The sequence below is a fragment of the Rhamphochromis longiceps genome, linkage group LG8, assembly GCF_057381845.1.
Source record: "Rhamphochromis longiceps isolate RC_006_pf linkage group LG8, R_longiceps_female_GT1.1, whole genome shotgun sequence".
NCBI classification, from domain to species: Eukaryota; Metazoa; Chordata; class Actinopteri; order Cichliformes; family Cichlidae; genus Rhamphochromis; species Rhamphochromis longiceps.
Genome location: NC_140564.1, coordinates 10,404,057 through 10,419,524, shown reverse-complemented (window position 1 = coordinate 10,419,524; position 15,468 = coordinate 10,404,057). Strand labels below are relative to the sequence as shown.

At 40.4% G+C, this 15,468-nt stretch overlaps 1 protein-coding gene across 1 annotated transcript; it reads left to right on the top strand.

Moving 5' to 3' along the window:
• Positions 1-207: 207 nt before the first annotated feature.
• Positions 208-15,423, top strand: unc13d (unc-13 homolog D (C. elegans)). The gene is made up of 34 exons (XM_085415711.1): positions 208-310; positions 1,159-1,185; positions 3,322-3,375; positions 3,489-3,545; positions 3,634-3,741; positions 3,835-3,894; positions 4,108-4,174; positions 5,443-5,623; positions 5,704-5,748; positions 6,242-6,313; positions 6,394-6,463; positions 6,552-6,656; positions 6,923-7,015; positions 8,298-8,398; positions 8,817-8,934; positions 9,215-9,336; positions 9,425-9,515; positions 9,605-9,661; positions 9,750-9,847; positions 9,944-9,995; positions 10,093-10,223; positions 10,645-10,762; positions 10,852-11,004; positions 11,093-11,188; positions 11,270-11,476; positions 11,559-11,633; positions 11,916-11,995; positions 12,113-12,227; positions 12,942-13,013; positions 13,102-13,185; positions 13,266-13,386; positions 13,475-13,598; positions 13,690-13,910; positions 15,196-15,423. The coding sequence occupies exons 1-34, from the start codon at positions 251-253 to the stop codon at positions 15,306-15,308; spliced, it is 3,348 nt and encodes a 1,115-aa protein (XP_085271837.1). The 5' UTR covers positions 208-250; the 3' UTR covers positions 15,309-15,423.
• Positions 15,424-15,468: the final 45 nt, after the last annotated feature.

Below are 15,468 nucleotides of genomic sequence, written 5' to 3'. Positions count from 1 at the left end.
GTTTGTATATGCAAAGGTAACAGGGAGCCAGACCAGTATTTTGTATTCAAACAAAATGTAGGGCACTAGATGAAGAAAAAGTCATAAGTCACAGTCATTGACATTACCACCTTCTACAGGAAGTGATGACTTCCGGCTGCTGTGTGACAGTTCATCGAAACACACCAAAGCACTCAGCTTCCCTATATCGCGCACACTAGACTCAGCAGCTCACGAGGCAGGAGTCTGATGATCTTAGATTCGCATCAATATGTCAAGTCAAAGTGAGCCCACGAACAAAGGAGACAATCTACTGCAAACACCTGAACAGGTAAGGACTACAGTGCATTTCAATATGTTGGCATGATTGTAGGCTACACAATATTTATTTAAATTTGATTCTCCTTAAGTTATTAACTACTTATGTTACACGGTGATCGGGCCACAAGCAAACTGATGATCCCTTCAAATATTTCTGCTCTGGGTTTGAAAGATTTTCCTGGTTTGGTTTTCAGTGGCTTGTTATACTAGCAAAGCTTTTTTGCATTTTAGGGTAATTATATAAAAATTAAAAGAAAAAAAAAAAACATAAAATGGCAGCTACAACAGTGTTGTTGCATCCGAAGTTGAGTCACTGTCTCCAAATGGCTATTTTGAGATGCTGTGACTATGATTCATTATTATTTTAGGGGGGAAAAACATCAGATCATGAAGAATTAAACATATTTTTCACAAAAGTGTTTTGCAATCATTTACTTTTGAAGGGTTTGCTACATTGGTACATAATGAAAATGCTGTACTCGTGTGCATGTGCGTTTGTTGAGGTTGGGTACGTGTGTATCTGCATAATTATTTTCAGACTATGTTTATAACGATTCCCTTTCAAGTGAATTTCCTGGATTGTTGGTTTGCTTTTGCTTCCAAGTCAGTTTCATTATCAGTGACAGAGGAAGTCTCTTGCATAGGCAGGCCTTATCAGAAACTTTAAAGAAGCACTCGCATTTCTTCAGACCAGCATTGATGTACTTTTTGCACAGGAAGAACTTGTAGCGAAGGCTGTAGTGACTTGAGATCACATTTAAATTCCTGTTAGTTTCAGTTTGATTCAACTGAAGTAGTTGCTTTTTTTTACATCCATTTAAATGTGCAACATAAGCACCTTTCCCTTGTTTTTTCCAGGAGCATGGCTTACCAAGACTCAAACAGGTAAAACAACACAAACAATTGGCTTGGCTGTGATGAACTAAACCAGTGTGTGTTTTTGTGTGTGTTCGGGGGGGGAATTTAACTAAACCAAACTAGCCAAACTGAAAGACCAGAGCCTAAAGACTCTGTATCACTGTTCTCAGCATGTTGACACTGTCATATTTATAGATAGTTAGATGTGTAATGGTTAGCAGGTTTATTGCTAATTACCACTCAAGGCTAAATAATGGAATGGATTTATATAGTTCCTTTCTAGTCTGACCACTGAAAGTGCTTAGACTACATTAAGTATACACTGCAACTACACAATTTACCTTTCTGTTATACATGATCACCATTTTTAGAAGTCATGTGATGCAAGATCTATTGATCAGTAAAAAGAACAATAACTTGTTGAGTTACTATTGAGATGTCTCTCTCGCTTTCTCAAAGCTTAGCTGCTGCTTTTGTTCCAAGAGGAAAAATAATCCCATCGCAAGTCATTATGCTACACTTGGTACAAAATGTACCCAAGTTTTTTACTAGTGGAGATTTCATCCTCTTGTGACAAAAACTGTTGTACTAAATTTTAAGTTAATCCCTCCGATAGCGGTCAAGAAATTTTATTGCAGATCAGCTTGGTTGCACTGGCTGAGAAAAAGTCAGATATCCCCCCCAGAATCATTACGATAAATCCTTTAAGAATAGCCATTTCGTTCTGCTTATCCAATGCGGGAAGGGTTGGAGCATATCCCAACTCCAAGAAGGAAAAGTCAAGGAACACATGGGACAGGTTGCCAGTTTATTGCAAACTTACAAACCAGAATTGCCAAAGAGAAATTAACCCACATATGTTTGGACTGGTGGAGGAAGCTCGAGTAGAGGCAACGTGAAGAATATGCACTTTTCACTTAACATCTGCAGACCTTGTGCAAGTCTGTCCTGTAGATATTGGGAGAAATTGCTAAATTACATTATGGTGATACTAGAGAATAAATCTGTAAAATTCATCTTTTGAGGACCATGAACATCTGTGCACAATTTCATTTCAATCCTTCCAGTCTTTGTCAGGACAGCACCTTCAAAAGTCCTCAAAGTCATTAGCAAATGTCCTCTGTGGACAATGTCAAAATGTACAAAATCTCAGGAATTTTTATAGGGAATTTGCTCAAAGAGCTGCCAATGTGACAAGTAGATATTGGACTATTTTACTGAATATGTTAAAGCCAGGAGGTCTCGTTATTAGAAGACTTTGAATGTGTGGATAATCCTTCCCATAGTTATTGTACTGGCTTTGGTACAGGAAAGTCCCCTCATGAACAGGGGAACAGTTACTAGGACATATCCTCTTCGAACAATGAATGTCACAAATGGTAAATGGCCTGTATTTGTATAGCGCTTTTCTAGTCCCTAAGGACCCCAAAGCGCTTCACACTACATTCAGTCATTCACCCATTCACCCTGGCGATGGCAAGCTACATTGTAGCCACAGCTGCCCTGGGGCGCACTGACAGAGGCGAGGCTGCCGGACACTGGACATCTTGTATAAGTCTGTGAATAGATGTTGGATTATTTTACTAAATAGGTTAACGCTTTGACACTGTGGTGGCACAATCGGTGTTACCCTCTGTACACAATGAATGTCTGTATAAAATTTAATCTAAATCTTTCCAACAGTTGTTGAGAACTGTGTTTCAGAATTCAACCTGGAGGTATTGCTAAAGAAAAAATCAAGTTGCAGACAAACCAGAACACGTCCTATAAGAAAAGTGAATGTCAAAATATGCAGAATCTTTGTGGTAATTAGTTATGTAGATACAAATGTATCTACATAGGATACTAAGAACTAAGGTATCTACATGAGGCAAAAAACAAAATAGAAATTTGGAAGCTTTGATATGTTGATTCTAAAGTAATATAGAGAAAGTTGCATTGTATGAGGATAATGAATGGATTTTATATGTGTGCATAATTTCATGTCAAGTCCTTCAAGTTGAATCTATATTTTTCACTGTACAGAAATGATGACGTTTTAGATCGTAGATACGATACCTTCACTAACTTGAAACTCACTGTGATCCATTGTAATCCATTGTATAGTTTTAAAATGTTCCTTTCATGTCTGCTTTTTGACGTTTTCTGTGTTTCCCTTTCCAGTTTTCACCTGTGCATACACGTAAACTGGGGTTGACAAGGAAATTGAGAGGGAGGGTAAGTCACCCTGCATGTGTTTTAAATGCTTAAATTTCAGGTTAAAATTATGCATGATTCCCATATTTATCAAACAGAATCATGGAAACATAGTTTTCCCGTGTCTCCTTTAGGATTTTAAAGAAGATGAAAATCCAGAAGAGAAAGCAAGGAGACACAAGGAGATGGAGGTATAATCACTTCCAGTGTATGACTATGTTCAGCACATAAAATGGCATTTTCAAACAACGTTCTCAATCTGATTATGTCTGTTAAAAGCTCAAGCCTCTGTATAAGGAGCTACTGTACACCATCGCACACAAAATGGGGAAACCGTCTTCAAATGAGATTTTCACAGATGACCAGCTTCGACGGTACATCCGAGAGGTAAAAACGTACACGCGTGTATAACGGCACTCATAACTTTCCAACTGCGTTGGTGTGCAACTAGATGATTGTTCAATCCATCCTATCTACCAGGCTTTCACTATGACAGAATCAGAGCACGACAGTCTGCTGGAGAAAGTACAGAGCACAGAGGTGAGAAAAGGAAGTCTGCATACTTGTTCCAAATAAATGCGATGCTGAAGACCACCAACATCTATTAATAGTAGTCATAAGAATTCTATTTTCCACTGTCTTTACTGTGGCAGAAATGATGTCATCAGTATGTTTAATGCTGCAAACAATATTACATTAAACAGTTAATGCTGTTTAATGTTGTTTTATTATCTAACCCTCTTATCCATCCAGCCCCCAGTATATTGTCTGATGGCCACTGTCAAGGAAGCCAAGGGAATTCTGGGAAAAGACATCAGTGGTGAGTTCTTGCCTTTCCCGTACAGAGAGGGGGTTATCACTTTTCAGTGATGTGATGATTGAGACTCCTTTTAATGTGTTTCTTTTTTAGCCAGAGATTCTATATCGATGTTGATTTCAGCTAGGCTAGACTTGACCAGACTGCACATCATCTTACTATTTTTTGTTTGGGGGTTTTCTTTCTTTCTTTTCTTTCTTTATTTTTTTTAAAACAAAGAAATAGAAATTATACTATGAAAGTTATTAATCAATCAAATTTACTGTGTGTGATCACCTAAAAAAGTCAAACACCGAAAGTGCCTAAAAAACACGATCATATACATTTAATGCAAAAGCAGACATAGCTTCCAAATGGTAATGGATGGATTGACATTAAAAAGTGCAACTTTGGGTATTTCAGATTTTCCCTTTTGAGCTGGAATGTTTTAGAAAAGCTGAACATTGTGCCTCTTTGCTGCCATCTTTCCAGTACTGTGGATTATAACTAAAAGCCCCAAAACTCATGATATAAAATGATGATTGATGTCTAAAAATGTGATTAAATACTAGCAACTTAATGCTGAAGAATTGTCGTGTTTCCATTGTCATTGTTACCTTTTTAGCATGTTAAATTAGCATTTAGCTTGTAAGCTACAATTGAAGTTTCTTACATGATGGTGGGGGGGATTGTTGTCTGCCATGTTCTTGATACAACCATGCTAGAGAAAAATGTGTATGACCTGATTGGTTAGCGGTAGTTCCTGGAGAATTCTGGTTAATTTCGTAAATAGACTGCTATTTATATAGTATCTTTTTCCTCAGTTAAGTCTCATCCAATGGGGTTCTGCATCTTACCCAAGGAAAACTTTGGGATGTGGACTGGAAGAATCAGGGATCGATTTGATTTGATTTATTTTGTAGACAACCCTAAACTGCCAGATGGTTATGCAGCAGTCTCCAGCCCTGTGTGACTGGGGTCTGATTCATTGTCGCCATGATTGTCACAAATCCGAAATGCCAGACTAGTTAATGTCGTATGGTTAGTGTTCCTCTGTTTGCAAATCCTGATAAGGTTAATAGTCTATAGTTTATAATGTGCATATTTTCTCAAAATGATTATCCTCAGAAAAAAAGAAGTGAAGATCTTGTGCCTTCCTTCTAAGAATCTTTAGTCATTCTCCTCTACCAAACGTGATTCATATTTGAATTTACTGAGTTTACATTTTTATGATTGGTTAATCTCTTTTTGGAGGTGACTTGAGTTAATCAAAAACTGTTTGTTTTGAACAGGTTTCAGTGATCCATACTGTTTGCTCACTATAATGGAGGATGAGGAGGAGAGTCGGACTCGCCAGTCCAGAGCCAAACCCCTTAAATCTGTCGTAAAGGATGCAGTATCACATGATAAAATCTACCAAACAGACATTAAAAAGCAAACTCTTAACCCCATCTGGAACCAAACGTTCATACTGTGAGTCACAATTCTTGATCATTTCTGCTGAAGTAGATTGAAACGCCCACATTACCTTCTACTGTTTCTCTTCCTTTCAGAGAATTTGGACATTTTGCAGGTGCCAGCTTCCACCTTGAGATGTGGTGAGAAAAACAGAAACCTTCACTTTGTTTGTTTTAAAGTTAATTAATTATGCTTTTCCTTATCTTCTGTCAAATATATGGAGTTACAATAATTAAATTAAATGTGGTCAAAGTCTCAAATGATGGGTGAACAAGAGATTGTGCTACAAGTGAGCCCAAAGCTCAGGCTTGAGACTACTGTCCTCTCATGCATACAGAGCTCTAGCTGTGAGAACAGATGCCCCACCCACCTGCTGTTCCTAACATTTGTTTGTGAGAGGCAGCCAATCAGAACAAAGTGTGCTTGAAGGGGGCAAGAATGAGCTAAAACTGTTTATTTCACAAAGACGGCTAGCTGAAAGGATTAATAAGGATTAGCTTGAACTGCCCATCATGCAAAGCTGCTCTAGTAGGGTGCAAAAACAATAATATGGCATTTGAGATGAGCATATTAGATTCCCTATAAAATGGTCTTTTCACTGCATTCCTTTGTGCTGTGCCTTTTCTGCTACAGGGACAAAGATGAAGAGGTGTCACTCACACAGAAACTAGAGGAGTTCACAACCAACCTAAATAATTTAAGAAGGTATTCTACTTTCTCTGTGACTTACACATAAAAAGTTGATTATGCAAAACAGCTAAGTGTTTCTACTCGTACCTGTTTAGGATGATCAAGGAGGCCAAAAAAGAAAAAGGAACAGACGACTTTTTGGGAAAAGTCGTTATAAAACTGAAGGTATTAAATGATCTTATTTTTGTATCGTCTGTTTTTGCTCAGCGCTCTCTTTCCAGTCTAGTAACCATTTTCTATCCTCACACTACAGGAGCTCCACTGTACTGAAGACAACTGGTACACTCTGGAGCCCAGAACAGAGACTTACCCTAATCGTGGCCAGTGCCACCTTAACCTCAAGTTCATCCACAAAGGGGTAAAAAGATGCCCTCTTTGCAGTGTCCGTGTAGTTTTACAGAGCGTAGTTTTACAGAGCGTCTCTGTTAGAATAAATGAAGAAATGTGCACTCATGAAACCTCTTTGATGTCTAAACTTACTCAAGAAAGAGGAAGTGGATTCAATAACAGTGAAGTTAATGACACAATACTCTAATAGGAGAGACTTGCGCTTCTTGCACAACAGAGAACATAGCATTTATATGTCTAACAGAAAATACTTTCTATGTGTTGTGTGACTGACAGAGAGATGGGACCCTGAGCGCCGGCCGAAGCGCTTACGTCAACTACTGTGGCATTCTGCAGCAGTTTGTCCAGGCTTACATCTCAAAGCAACAGGTTAGGCAAACATCCTCTCAGCTCTTCTCAAAATCCTTCATCAGTCTCTCATTTCTCTCTCTTCGTGCTGTCTTTTTCTTCTTTAAAGGGACAGTTCACCAGAAAATAAACGTAAAGATGTGTACTTTTGCTTAATTACGTAGTTAACCCTAACCACTTCCCCTCTAATGCTCAAAGCACGAAAAGTTAATTTGAAAAACTCAATAAGTTTCTTTTTCTGTCCATGAAGCATAATAGATAATAGAAACAAAGTTCACTCGAAAAGTTCACAAACCTTCTTATGACCGTTTCATGTAGGAACTTTTTCCTTTACACCCAACTGCATCGAGTGTGGAGCTAGCTAACATTACCCATCAGCCAAGGGGGGCACCATCAGTGCTCGCATCTTGTCACAAGAGCAAGCCTCAAATTCTTTTGTAAAGTATTACGGTTGGTGGTTGTTGGGAAGAAAATACTGCTTGCATGAAACTTCTCACTATTTGTTTCTGGATTTCTGGAAAGACAGTGATGGTGACCTTTTTATTTATTTTGTTTTATTGGATTGGATTTAGCCATTCTGTTCAGAAGAAGACAACTAATTTTACAGCTGGGATCTCCAAAAGTCAGCAACTCACAACAAAGAATATTTAGAGGAATAAAGCTTACTGTAGTACCGGAAATGTCTGTCTGTCTGTCTGCAAACTACACATTCAAGAGTTGCTCAACCAAACTTGGCACCCTTCATCTAAGTCCACTTAGAGATATCAGATATGTTGATGCCATCATGATGTTATCCTTTCTGATGATGTCAATGAGCCTTTATCCACCAGCAACACCTTATAAAAGCGTTTTATCATTTTAAGAACATGACAAAAACGTCTGATTTACATCTGAAAAAAGCTGAATTACACATGTCATATCATGATGCTATCCCATTACTCGGAAACCACTTATCAGCAGGCTAAAATGACCTGTTTTGAGTATTTATGCACCTATCACGCCTTAATAAAAGCGTCATATCATTTTAATTTGACAGGATCTCATTTATATCTACAAAAGTTGAATTATGCAGGATATGTCAGGATGCCATCACATTGCCTTTACAACCACCTTTTTAGCCCTTATGCACCTGCAACACCTTATAAAAGAATCATGACATTCATCTTTATATTTAAACAATTGCACGGATGGACAATCGAAACAATACTGCAGCACAGGCCTGTAGTAGTACTAAAAAATGTCTGGATTTGATTTTAGGGTGAACTCTCCCTTTAACCTTCTGATCTTGTTTTGTGTCTCTCAGAGTTCTGCCCCGTGGAAAGGGGAGTTGTGCGGCGAGGCCCAGACTCTGCTCGAACTGTACGCTACGCAGAACGACCTCTCACCTTTTCTTCAGGACCTGGCGTAAGCACCATATTTAACATGTTGTAAATTTCATATGAGAAGAAGATAAAACAAGCCCTGCGTTAGCTGAAGAGAATCATAAACTCTAGATCTATCAATCTATTGCTATATTTTTATCATTTATCAGCTTCCAGTGATATTGCATCAAAGGTATGATGGACATATTGTAAGTCAGTGTGATCCAAGTCAAAGAATCCCCACAAAATGTAACTGAAACCTAATTACATTCGTCATTTTGGGATTTTACCAATACACATCAGTTAAAGACAAAATTAGAAGACTGTGTGTCAAAAACAAATTCACTTTAAAAATGGTCTTTCGAGTACATTAGTGCGGCTGTTAACCGTAGTTACTGTTACTGCTGTGCCAGCTTTCAGTTGTGCTTCTGAATAAATGTGGATGTGTGTGCCCCTGACAGGAAATGGGTGGCGTACAGTAAGTTGTACCAGAGCTTAGAAGTGGACTCGTCTGTGCTGTTACAGCAGCTCACGAGTATAGAATACCACTGGCACCAGCAGGAGCTGCCCTACCAACAGGTATAAGTGCTCAACTCACTGTCACACAGCTGCATAATTCAGAAGCAAATGTGCTTTACTGTGAGAATTTCTGAAAAGAGGTGAAGAGCTTTAACAGCGCAGGGACCTGCATACTTTCACTGCTAATGCAACCTAACTATGTCACCTACTTTTACTCGTCATCTCGCTTTAATGATGATTTTTCTGTCCTGTGATAGTCATTAATAAAAAAGTTAAAAGAAGCCAGGAGCTGACTTTCAATGCCAGAAGTGTTGAGGAAGGTGTTGCACTCTGTTATCAGAAACAGGAACTTGGGGACTCTCTTCACGGCTTCCTACAGTACGGCCTGTGTCTGGTGGCCAAATACAGAGACATCTTCCCTCCAACACCCAGCGCTACTCCGAAACTACACAGACTGCTCAGGTACACGTGGTTATAAGTGTTTACAGACTCGGCGGCAGAGCTGTTGTAGCTGAGGATTTTGATTATGAAGTACTTGTGCTTTTTTTAGGATATTAGTCCAGATCTGTAAGACACAGGCTTTTCAGAAATTAAATCCAGCTCAGTTTGACCTGCATGATGAGGTCACCGATGCTATGCAGGTCAGTCATCATACTTGGGAGATTATTGCCATCTTAATGTTTAGTACATCATATAACTGTAAGTACTCATCACATTACTTTTATATCAGAAAGGTACAGAGGACTGGTTCGTGATCAAAAAGGGTTTGCATCAGCCGATGACTAAGGTAAAGTCAAGCACATCATGAAAATCTTACCTGGCATCTCCATTTTATTGCACTACACTTACTATTTTTGCACTATGCTGTCACACAGGACCTCTCAGAGATTGGGAGCGCCCTCTCTAGGTTGATTGGGGAGGTGCAGGAAGACATAAAACACAACAAAGACGTTTGGAACAGAGTATTTGTGAGGTAAGAAGGCAATTAAATGTTATTTTTTACTTGGCTTACAGTAGCTTGAAATGAATGAAAACCTTCCCTGTTCTCATGATGTTTTTATCACAACAGTGCTGTGCAAGTTGATGTGTTCACTGTCACCTATAAGAGGTTTGACTCCCTGGTAAGTAGAAATGGAACAGTCCCTTCAAGCCCCGTCAACCTTCTTCTTAATGAATCTGGTCATTTCTCGCCACATTGTTCTCTCCTTTCCTCCACAGATTGCAAAAGAAATGAGGGAAACCTTGTCGTTAATGGAGGATCAGATGGAGCAGAAACTAGCCAACAGCCTGTTCCCAGTTTATCTGAGCTTGCAGGCCATCTACAAAGACAAAGCTTTCTTACAGAAAAGGTCAGAAATCATCACACTCAGTGATCTATCTTATATGGCAGCCCTTCACTTGTCCCATCGCTCCAAATGTACCACCCTGTTTCTAAAACAGCTGCTGGAAAACCTCACAATTAGTCATATAAACTGTTTCCTTATCAAAAACCCTAAAGATTTTGTCAATTACATTGTGTTGGATACAAATTATTCCAATCACTGCCTTTTAATTGTATTAACATTACACGTGTGGGCCCAAATTTGCACAGAAACCGGGTTGTATTCATGTTTTTTAAAGTGGTGCTGACACTTCAGTTAAGTGTTCGATCCATTTTTTAATCTATTTATTTTTTGTTTGTTCAGCTGAAGTTTAAATTCCTTCTGTCAGTACTTTGGAGTTTAATGCAAGTAATGTAATAGGAGCTCAAGAGCTTGTTTGCCTTTTCAGGGGAGTGCTAGAGCTGTCAAACTTTCATGAGGGTTTCCGAGAGGCTCTGCCTTACTGGCTGAACCAGGCATTCAGCACCACTCAGGACAGGGTGGAGAGGGCTGTCCAGGTGGACCAGGTAAATGACAGAAGACTCTTATTGTAATGTAAATTTCTTCCACAAAGAAAAATGTCAATATATATTTTTAAACCCTTTCTTCTTCTCAGCTCCAACCACTGCAAACTGGTGTTGTACCAATAAAACACAGCTCCTCAGCAGTGGACCTGGTGGCGTGCATCCAGCCCATCTGCCAGCTGTGGGAACAGCTGTCCTGGCCTGACCCCGAGGAGGCTTTCATGCTCATGGTCAAAATCACCGAGGTGCATATATCAGATTATAAAGTGGTTACATTACGTGATTGTTGGAAAGATTGTTGGTTGTATATCCCGGCTTTCTGTGTGTTTTCAGGATGTTTGTAAGATTGTGGTGAACTATTGTAAAATCCTAAAGGAGAGAGTCAGGGTGCTGTCTAAGAACTCTGACCACGGCTCTGCTATTAACATGGTAAGAAGAAGAAAACAACAAAAATAATCTATAGGAACAAATTAATGCTACAACCAGATTGTCCTCCTCCTCTCTGTGCAGTTGTGCGTGGTTGTGAATGACCTGGAGCACTTGCGGACTGTGTTGACCCGACTTCCCACGCAGCTGAACTGGGCAGGGCTTCGAGACAGGACTCACGATGTGATAGGAGAAAGCCAGTTCAAAAACACGCTGCCCTCACAGCTCCAGCAGGCCCAGAGCATCTTGGGCCGAGAGATCCGATCAGCTTTAGACACTCTTGGGAAGAAGGTATCGAAGACTAGAATGGAAAACTGGACAGTTTTTTAAAAAACGCTATATTTCACACATTTAAAATGAAATATCTCTTCAGTTAAACACAGACATTGAAACACACGTCAGAAACATGTCGACCAGACGGAGGATTCCTTCCAAATCCACAGAGGATGTGAGTCATGCCTGCTCTCTTCAAGTCTTTTGTCCAGTTTTCTCACCTCATCCCCAGTTGGTCACAGCAGACGGCTGCTCCTCCTCTGCCTAAGGTTTCTTCCTGTTAAAAGGGAGTTTTTCCTTCCCACAGTCACCAAGTGCTTGCTGATAGTGGGTCTGATTGTTTGGCTTTTCTCTTTAACTCACAACATAAATCACCTTGAGGGGACTAAATTGAATCAAGTCTATGTGAACTGAATTTCTGTGTTTGCCTAACATTTAGCCTCTTTTCTGTTCTTAGGCTGCAGCCCCTCTTATGCGCTACATAGAGCAGGAGCTGCAGTACATGAATGAAAACTTAGTTCAAGAGAACTTCAACAGGTACTGAGCCTAATGTCTGATAGCTCTGCTTGTGTTGTGTATTTTCCAGTAGTTTGTTTTCAGTGTCTCAAGAAAGTTTTCTAAAGAGTGTCAACTTATTTTATCTTCTATATCCAGTCTCCTGACTCCTCTGTGGAATAACTCAGTGAAAATCATCCACCAGGTGGCTAATCAGCATCAACTGCAAGAGGGGCTAATGGTGTTCTCCCAGAGGTTGCTATATACACTGCAGGTTGGTCCACAGCCACAGAAAACTGTCTGGCTGTTTTGTTATTTCTTTAAGCACTCTTCAGGAAAAGTTCTCCAATCTTCTTAACATTCCAAGCTCCTCTTTGAATGTTGGCTCCGTTCTTCTGTGATGTTGAGACTGTTATATCTCTCATGACCTCCTCTGTATATACTGATGAGAATTTATACCAAAAATATCGAATATCGATCCATCACTCAATAAGGCCTGTTGTCACTGATTTTCAGGAAGGTTCTTATGTAGTTTGGCATACCTCAGCATTTTTTCCTACCTTGAATATGGCATCTTAACAGCTACCCTTCCACTAAGAACATTTCTCATGAGGTTTTGGTGACGTGTATATTAACCAAGGCCTTCTAAAATGATCTCTCAGCTCCTGTAAGATCTTTGCTGGATTTTGTCCTCTTTCTTAAGGACGTGGCTTTGAGTACTGTTCATCTGCTATTCTTTATCATCCTTTTTGACTTAAATGGGGACCACTATTTACCAAATGAACATCATGTTGTTTCAGTTAGACTTTAAATTAGTAATTGAAACTCATCAGTAAGGTTACTGCAGTGTACCCAGGTTACAGATCAATGAAGCAGACGAGCTGTGACTGCTGGTCATTAGAACGACCATTTTGAGCGGACGTCATCAAAATAAAAAAAACCCGTAAAAAGCGTAATAATTTATTTTTGCATTTCTTGAAAATGTCAGTGCCTTGAGCAGTGCTTCCACGCGGAGGGAAACGGACTTCCTCTGAATAAACTTCACTCTGATGAGTACAAGGTGAGTCTCTGCAGAAGAAGAAACTATTCATTTCACCGAAGAGTTTAAAACTATTTGACTTTATTATTTCACTCTTGTGTCTGTCGAGGCCCTCAAAAGCCACCTCACTCACCACTCCCTGAATAGCCAGCAGCTTGTGGAAAAGTACCTTGAAGGGAAAGTGTTTGAGCAGGTGAGTTTTGCAATAAACACTTATCACACAAATTTCTTTTGCAGCTCTTTTAGACTGTCACTGTCTCTGCTGATTTACAGAAAGCATACAGTGGGGAGAAATACGGCGCTGTCACCCTCCTAGCATCCTACAGAACATCAGACCAAAGACTCAGAATTGACGTGCTGAATGCAGTCAACCTCCTACCAATGGATTCTAATGGTGAGAACAGTTACAAACACATCCTGTTGATACAAACAGGCGCTCTAGATCCATGATAAGTATACAGTGACGTGTGCATTGACGGCAGGTCTCAGTGATCCATTCGTGCATCTGTGTCTGGAGCCTTACCACATCTTTCCCGAGGTAGAACCTCGCTGCACTCAGATCAAAAACTGCGATCTCAATCCCCTTTTTGACGAGGCATTTGAATTGTAAGTAGTTCACTCTCATACGTGAGCCTGTGTGGCTGTCTTCTTTCTACGTGTTTCATCTCATGTATCTGCCTCCCCTCCTCTGTCGTAGTCTGGTTTCACTGGAACAGTGTCAGGCCCACAGCGCTTGCCTGGTGATCACAGTCCTGGACCACGACACCTTGAGGTCAGACGACTTTGAAGGCGAGGCCTTTCTGTCCCTCAGATCAATACCGGGAGTCGCTAAAGAATCCAAAGGAGATGAACTCAGCTTACAGCCAAATAACGTTCCTGCTCAAATCCGCCTGCCTCTGATGCATCCTAAGCCTAACAGTACGTCAGTATGTTAAACTTACATCACAACAACAGATGCCTCAAGGCGCTTCATATTGTAAGTACTTGCCTATGCCAGAAGGTTTGGCATAGGCAGTCTCAAAAGCATGAACATGCCGTAGAACAGCCGTCCCAGCCTGTTTTGCACCACAGACCGACCTTTAAGGTGTCGCAGGTAAATACAACAAAATAAAACCAGTACTGGTACCAAAAAAAGAAGATTTGTTTCCTAACACGTGGGAAAAGACCAAGGGAAACCTAACAATAAAAACGATTAAAAAATAAAGCTAAAAAACGATTAAAAACCCTGAAAACCGTAAATTTGACACTCTCGCGGCCCGGTACCAAACGACTCACGGACCTGGGCACCGCTGCCATAGAAGGTCTTTAACCTATCAGCAGGGACAGTATCTGCTCCTTCATGGAAGGAGGAACAGGATGAGCACTGCCAGAGCTACAAAATGATCTCCAGCAGGCCACTGGTGTGAATGTTGATGACAAACAGACTTATTGAGGTTGGCATGAAGTCACCACTGGCTTTTCATAGATGAGAGCAGGTTAACCCTGAGCACATGTGACGTCCGGAGATGTCGTGGAGAATGTCTAACATTGTTAAAGGTGACCAGTTTGGTGGTGAGTCAGTGATGGTTTGGGAAGGCATATCCGTGGGTAGATACATAGACAAAGCAACAGCAACCCGCCTGCCATTAGGTATCAGGATGAAATCCTTGGCTCCATTATTAGACCCTACGCTGGTGCAGTAGGTCCTACGTTCCTCTTTGTGCACGGCTTCACAAGATAAGAGCATGCAGGCAGTTCCTCAAGGATGATGAAATTAATTGCACTGATTGGCCCGCACACTTGCCTGATCTAAGTCCAACACAGCACCCCTGGGACGTTATGCCGCCAGGTTGCGCCTCAAACTGTCGAGGAGCTCATTGATGCTCTGGTCCAGATCTGGGAGGAGATACCTCAGGACACCATCTGTCAGCTCATTAGGAGCATGCCCTAACTTCCGAGTATCATTTTAACTTGCTGCAATGAAATTTATACTAGCCTGCTATATCACTGTTTCACTTTGAAATCAGCCCTCTGTAGGTTTATAAGTTTCATTTCAATCTCACAATGTGGCATCCCTTTCCTCCCTAACCCATTAACCATATCACTATAGACATCACCATCACTTTTTTTTCCATTGAGATCTGATGTGTTTTTAAAGTGTTCCTTAAATTGTAAATCATCAGTGGCACTCAAGCCTAACCCATGTTTGTGTGCATTTCTGTAGACAACAACATCCTGCGGTTACTGGAGTCCAGGAAAGGAGACCGGGAGGCGCAGGCTTTTGCAAAGAAGCGAAGACAGAGAGAGAAACAGTCACAGGAGGCCATTCAGTCATAATGAACACACAGAAACAAGCTGTTCCTCCAAAAATATACAATTTGTTTTAATGATCTGTACCAAAAACAATGAAAAAAATCCACTCAGAAGGAAACACTGGTGTTGCATGAGTTGTGTGTGGACCTTATGCTGAGCATGAGTTTACTGAAGACCATCACAG

Bases quoted from the DNA above. Each gene is read 5' to 3' on its own strand.
- unc13d (XM_085415711.1), top strand. From the start codon at position 251: ATGTCAAGTCAAAGTGAGCCCACGAACAAAGGAGACAATCTACTGCAA. The intron at 3,376-3,488 runs GTAAGTCACCCT...TGTCTCCTTTAG, and splicing joins CAAGGAAATTGAGAGGGAGG to GATTTTAAAGAAGATGAAAA. The intron at 8,399-8,816 runs GTAAGCACCATA...TGCCCCTGACAG, and splicing joins CCTTTTCTTCAGGACCTGGC to GAAATGGGTGGCGTACAGTA.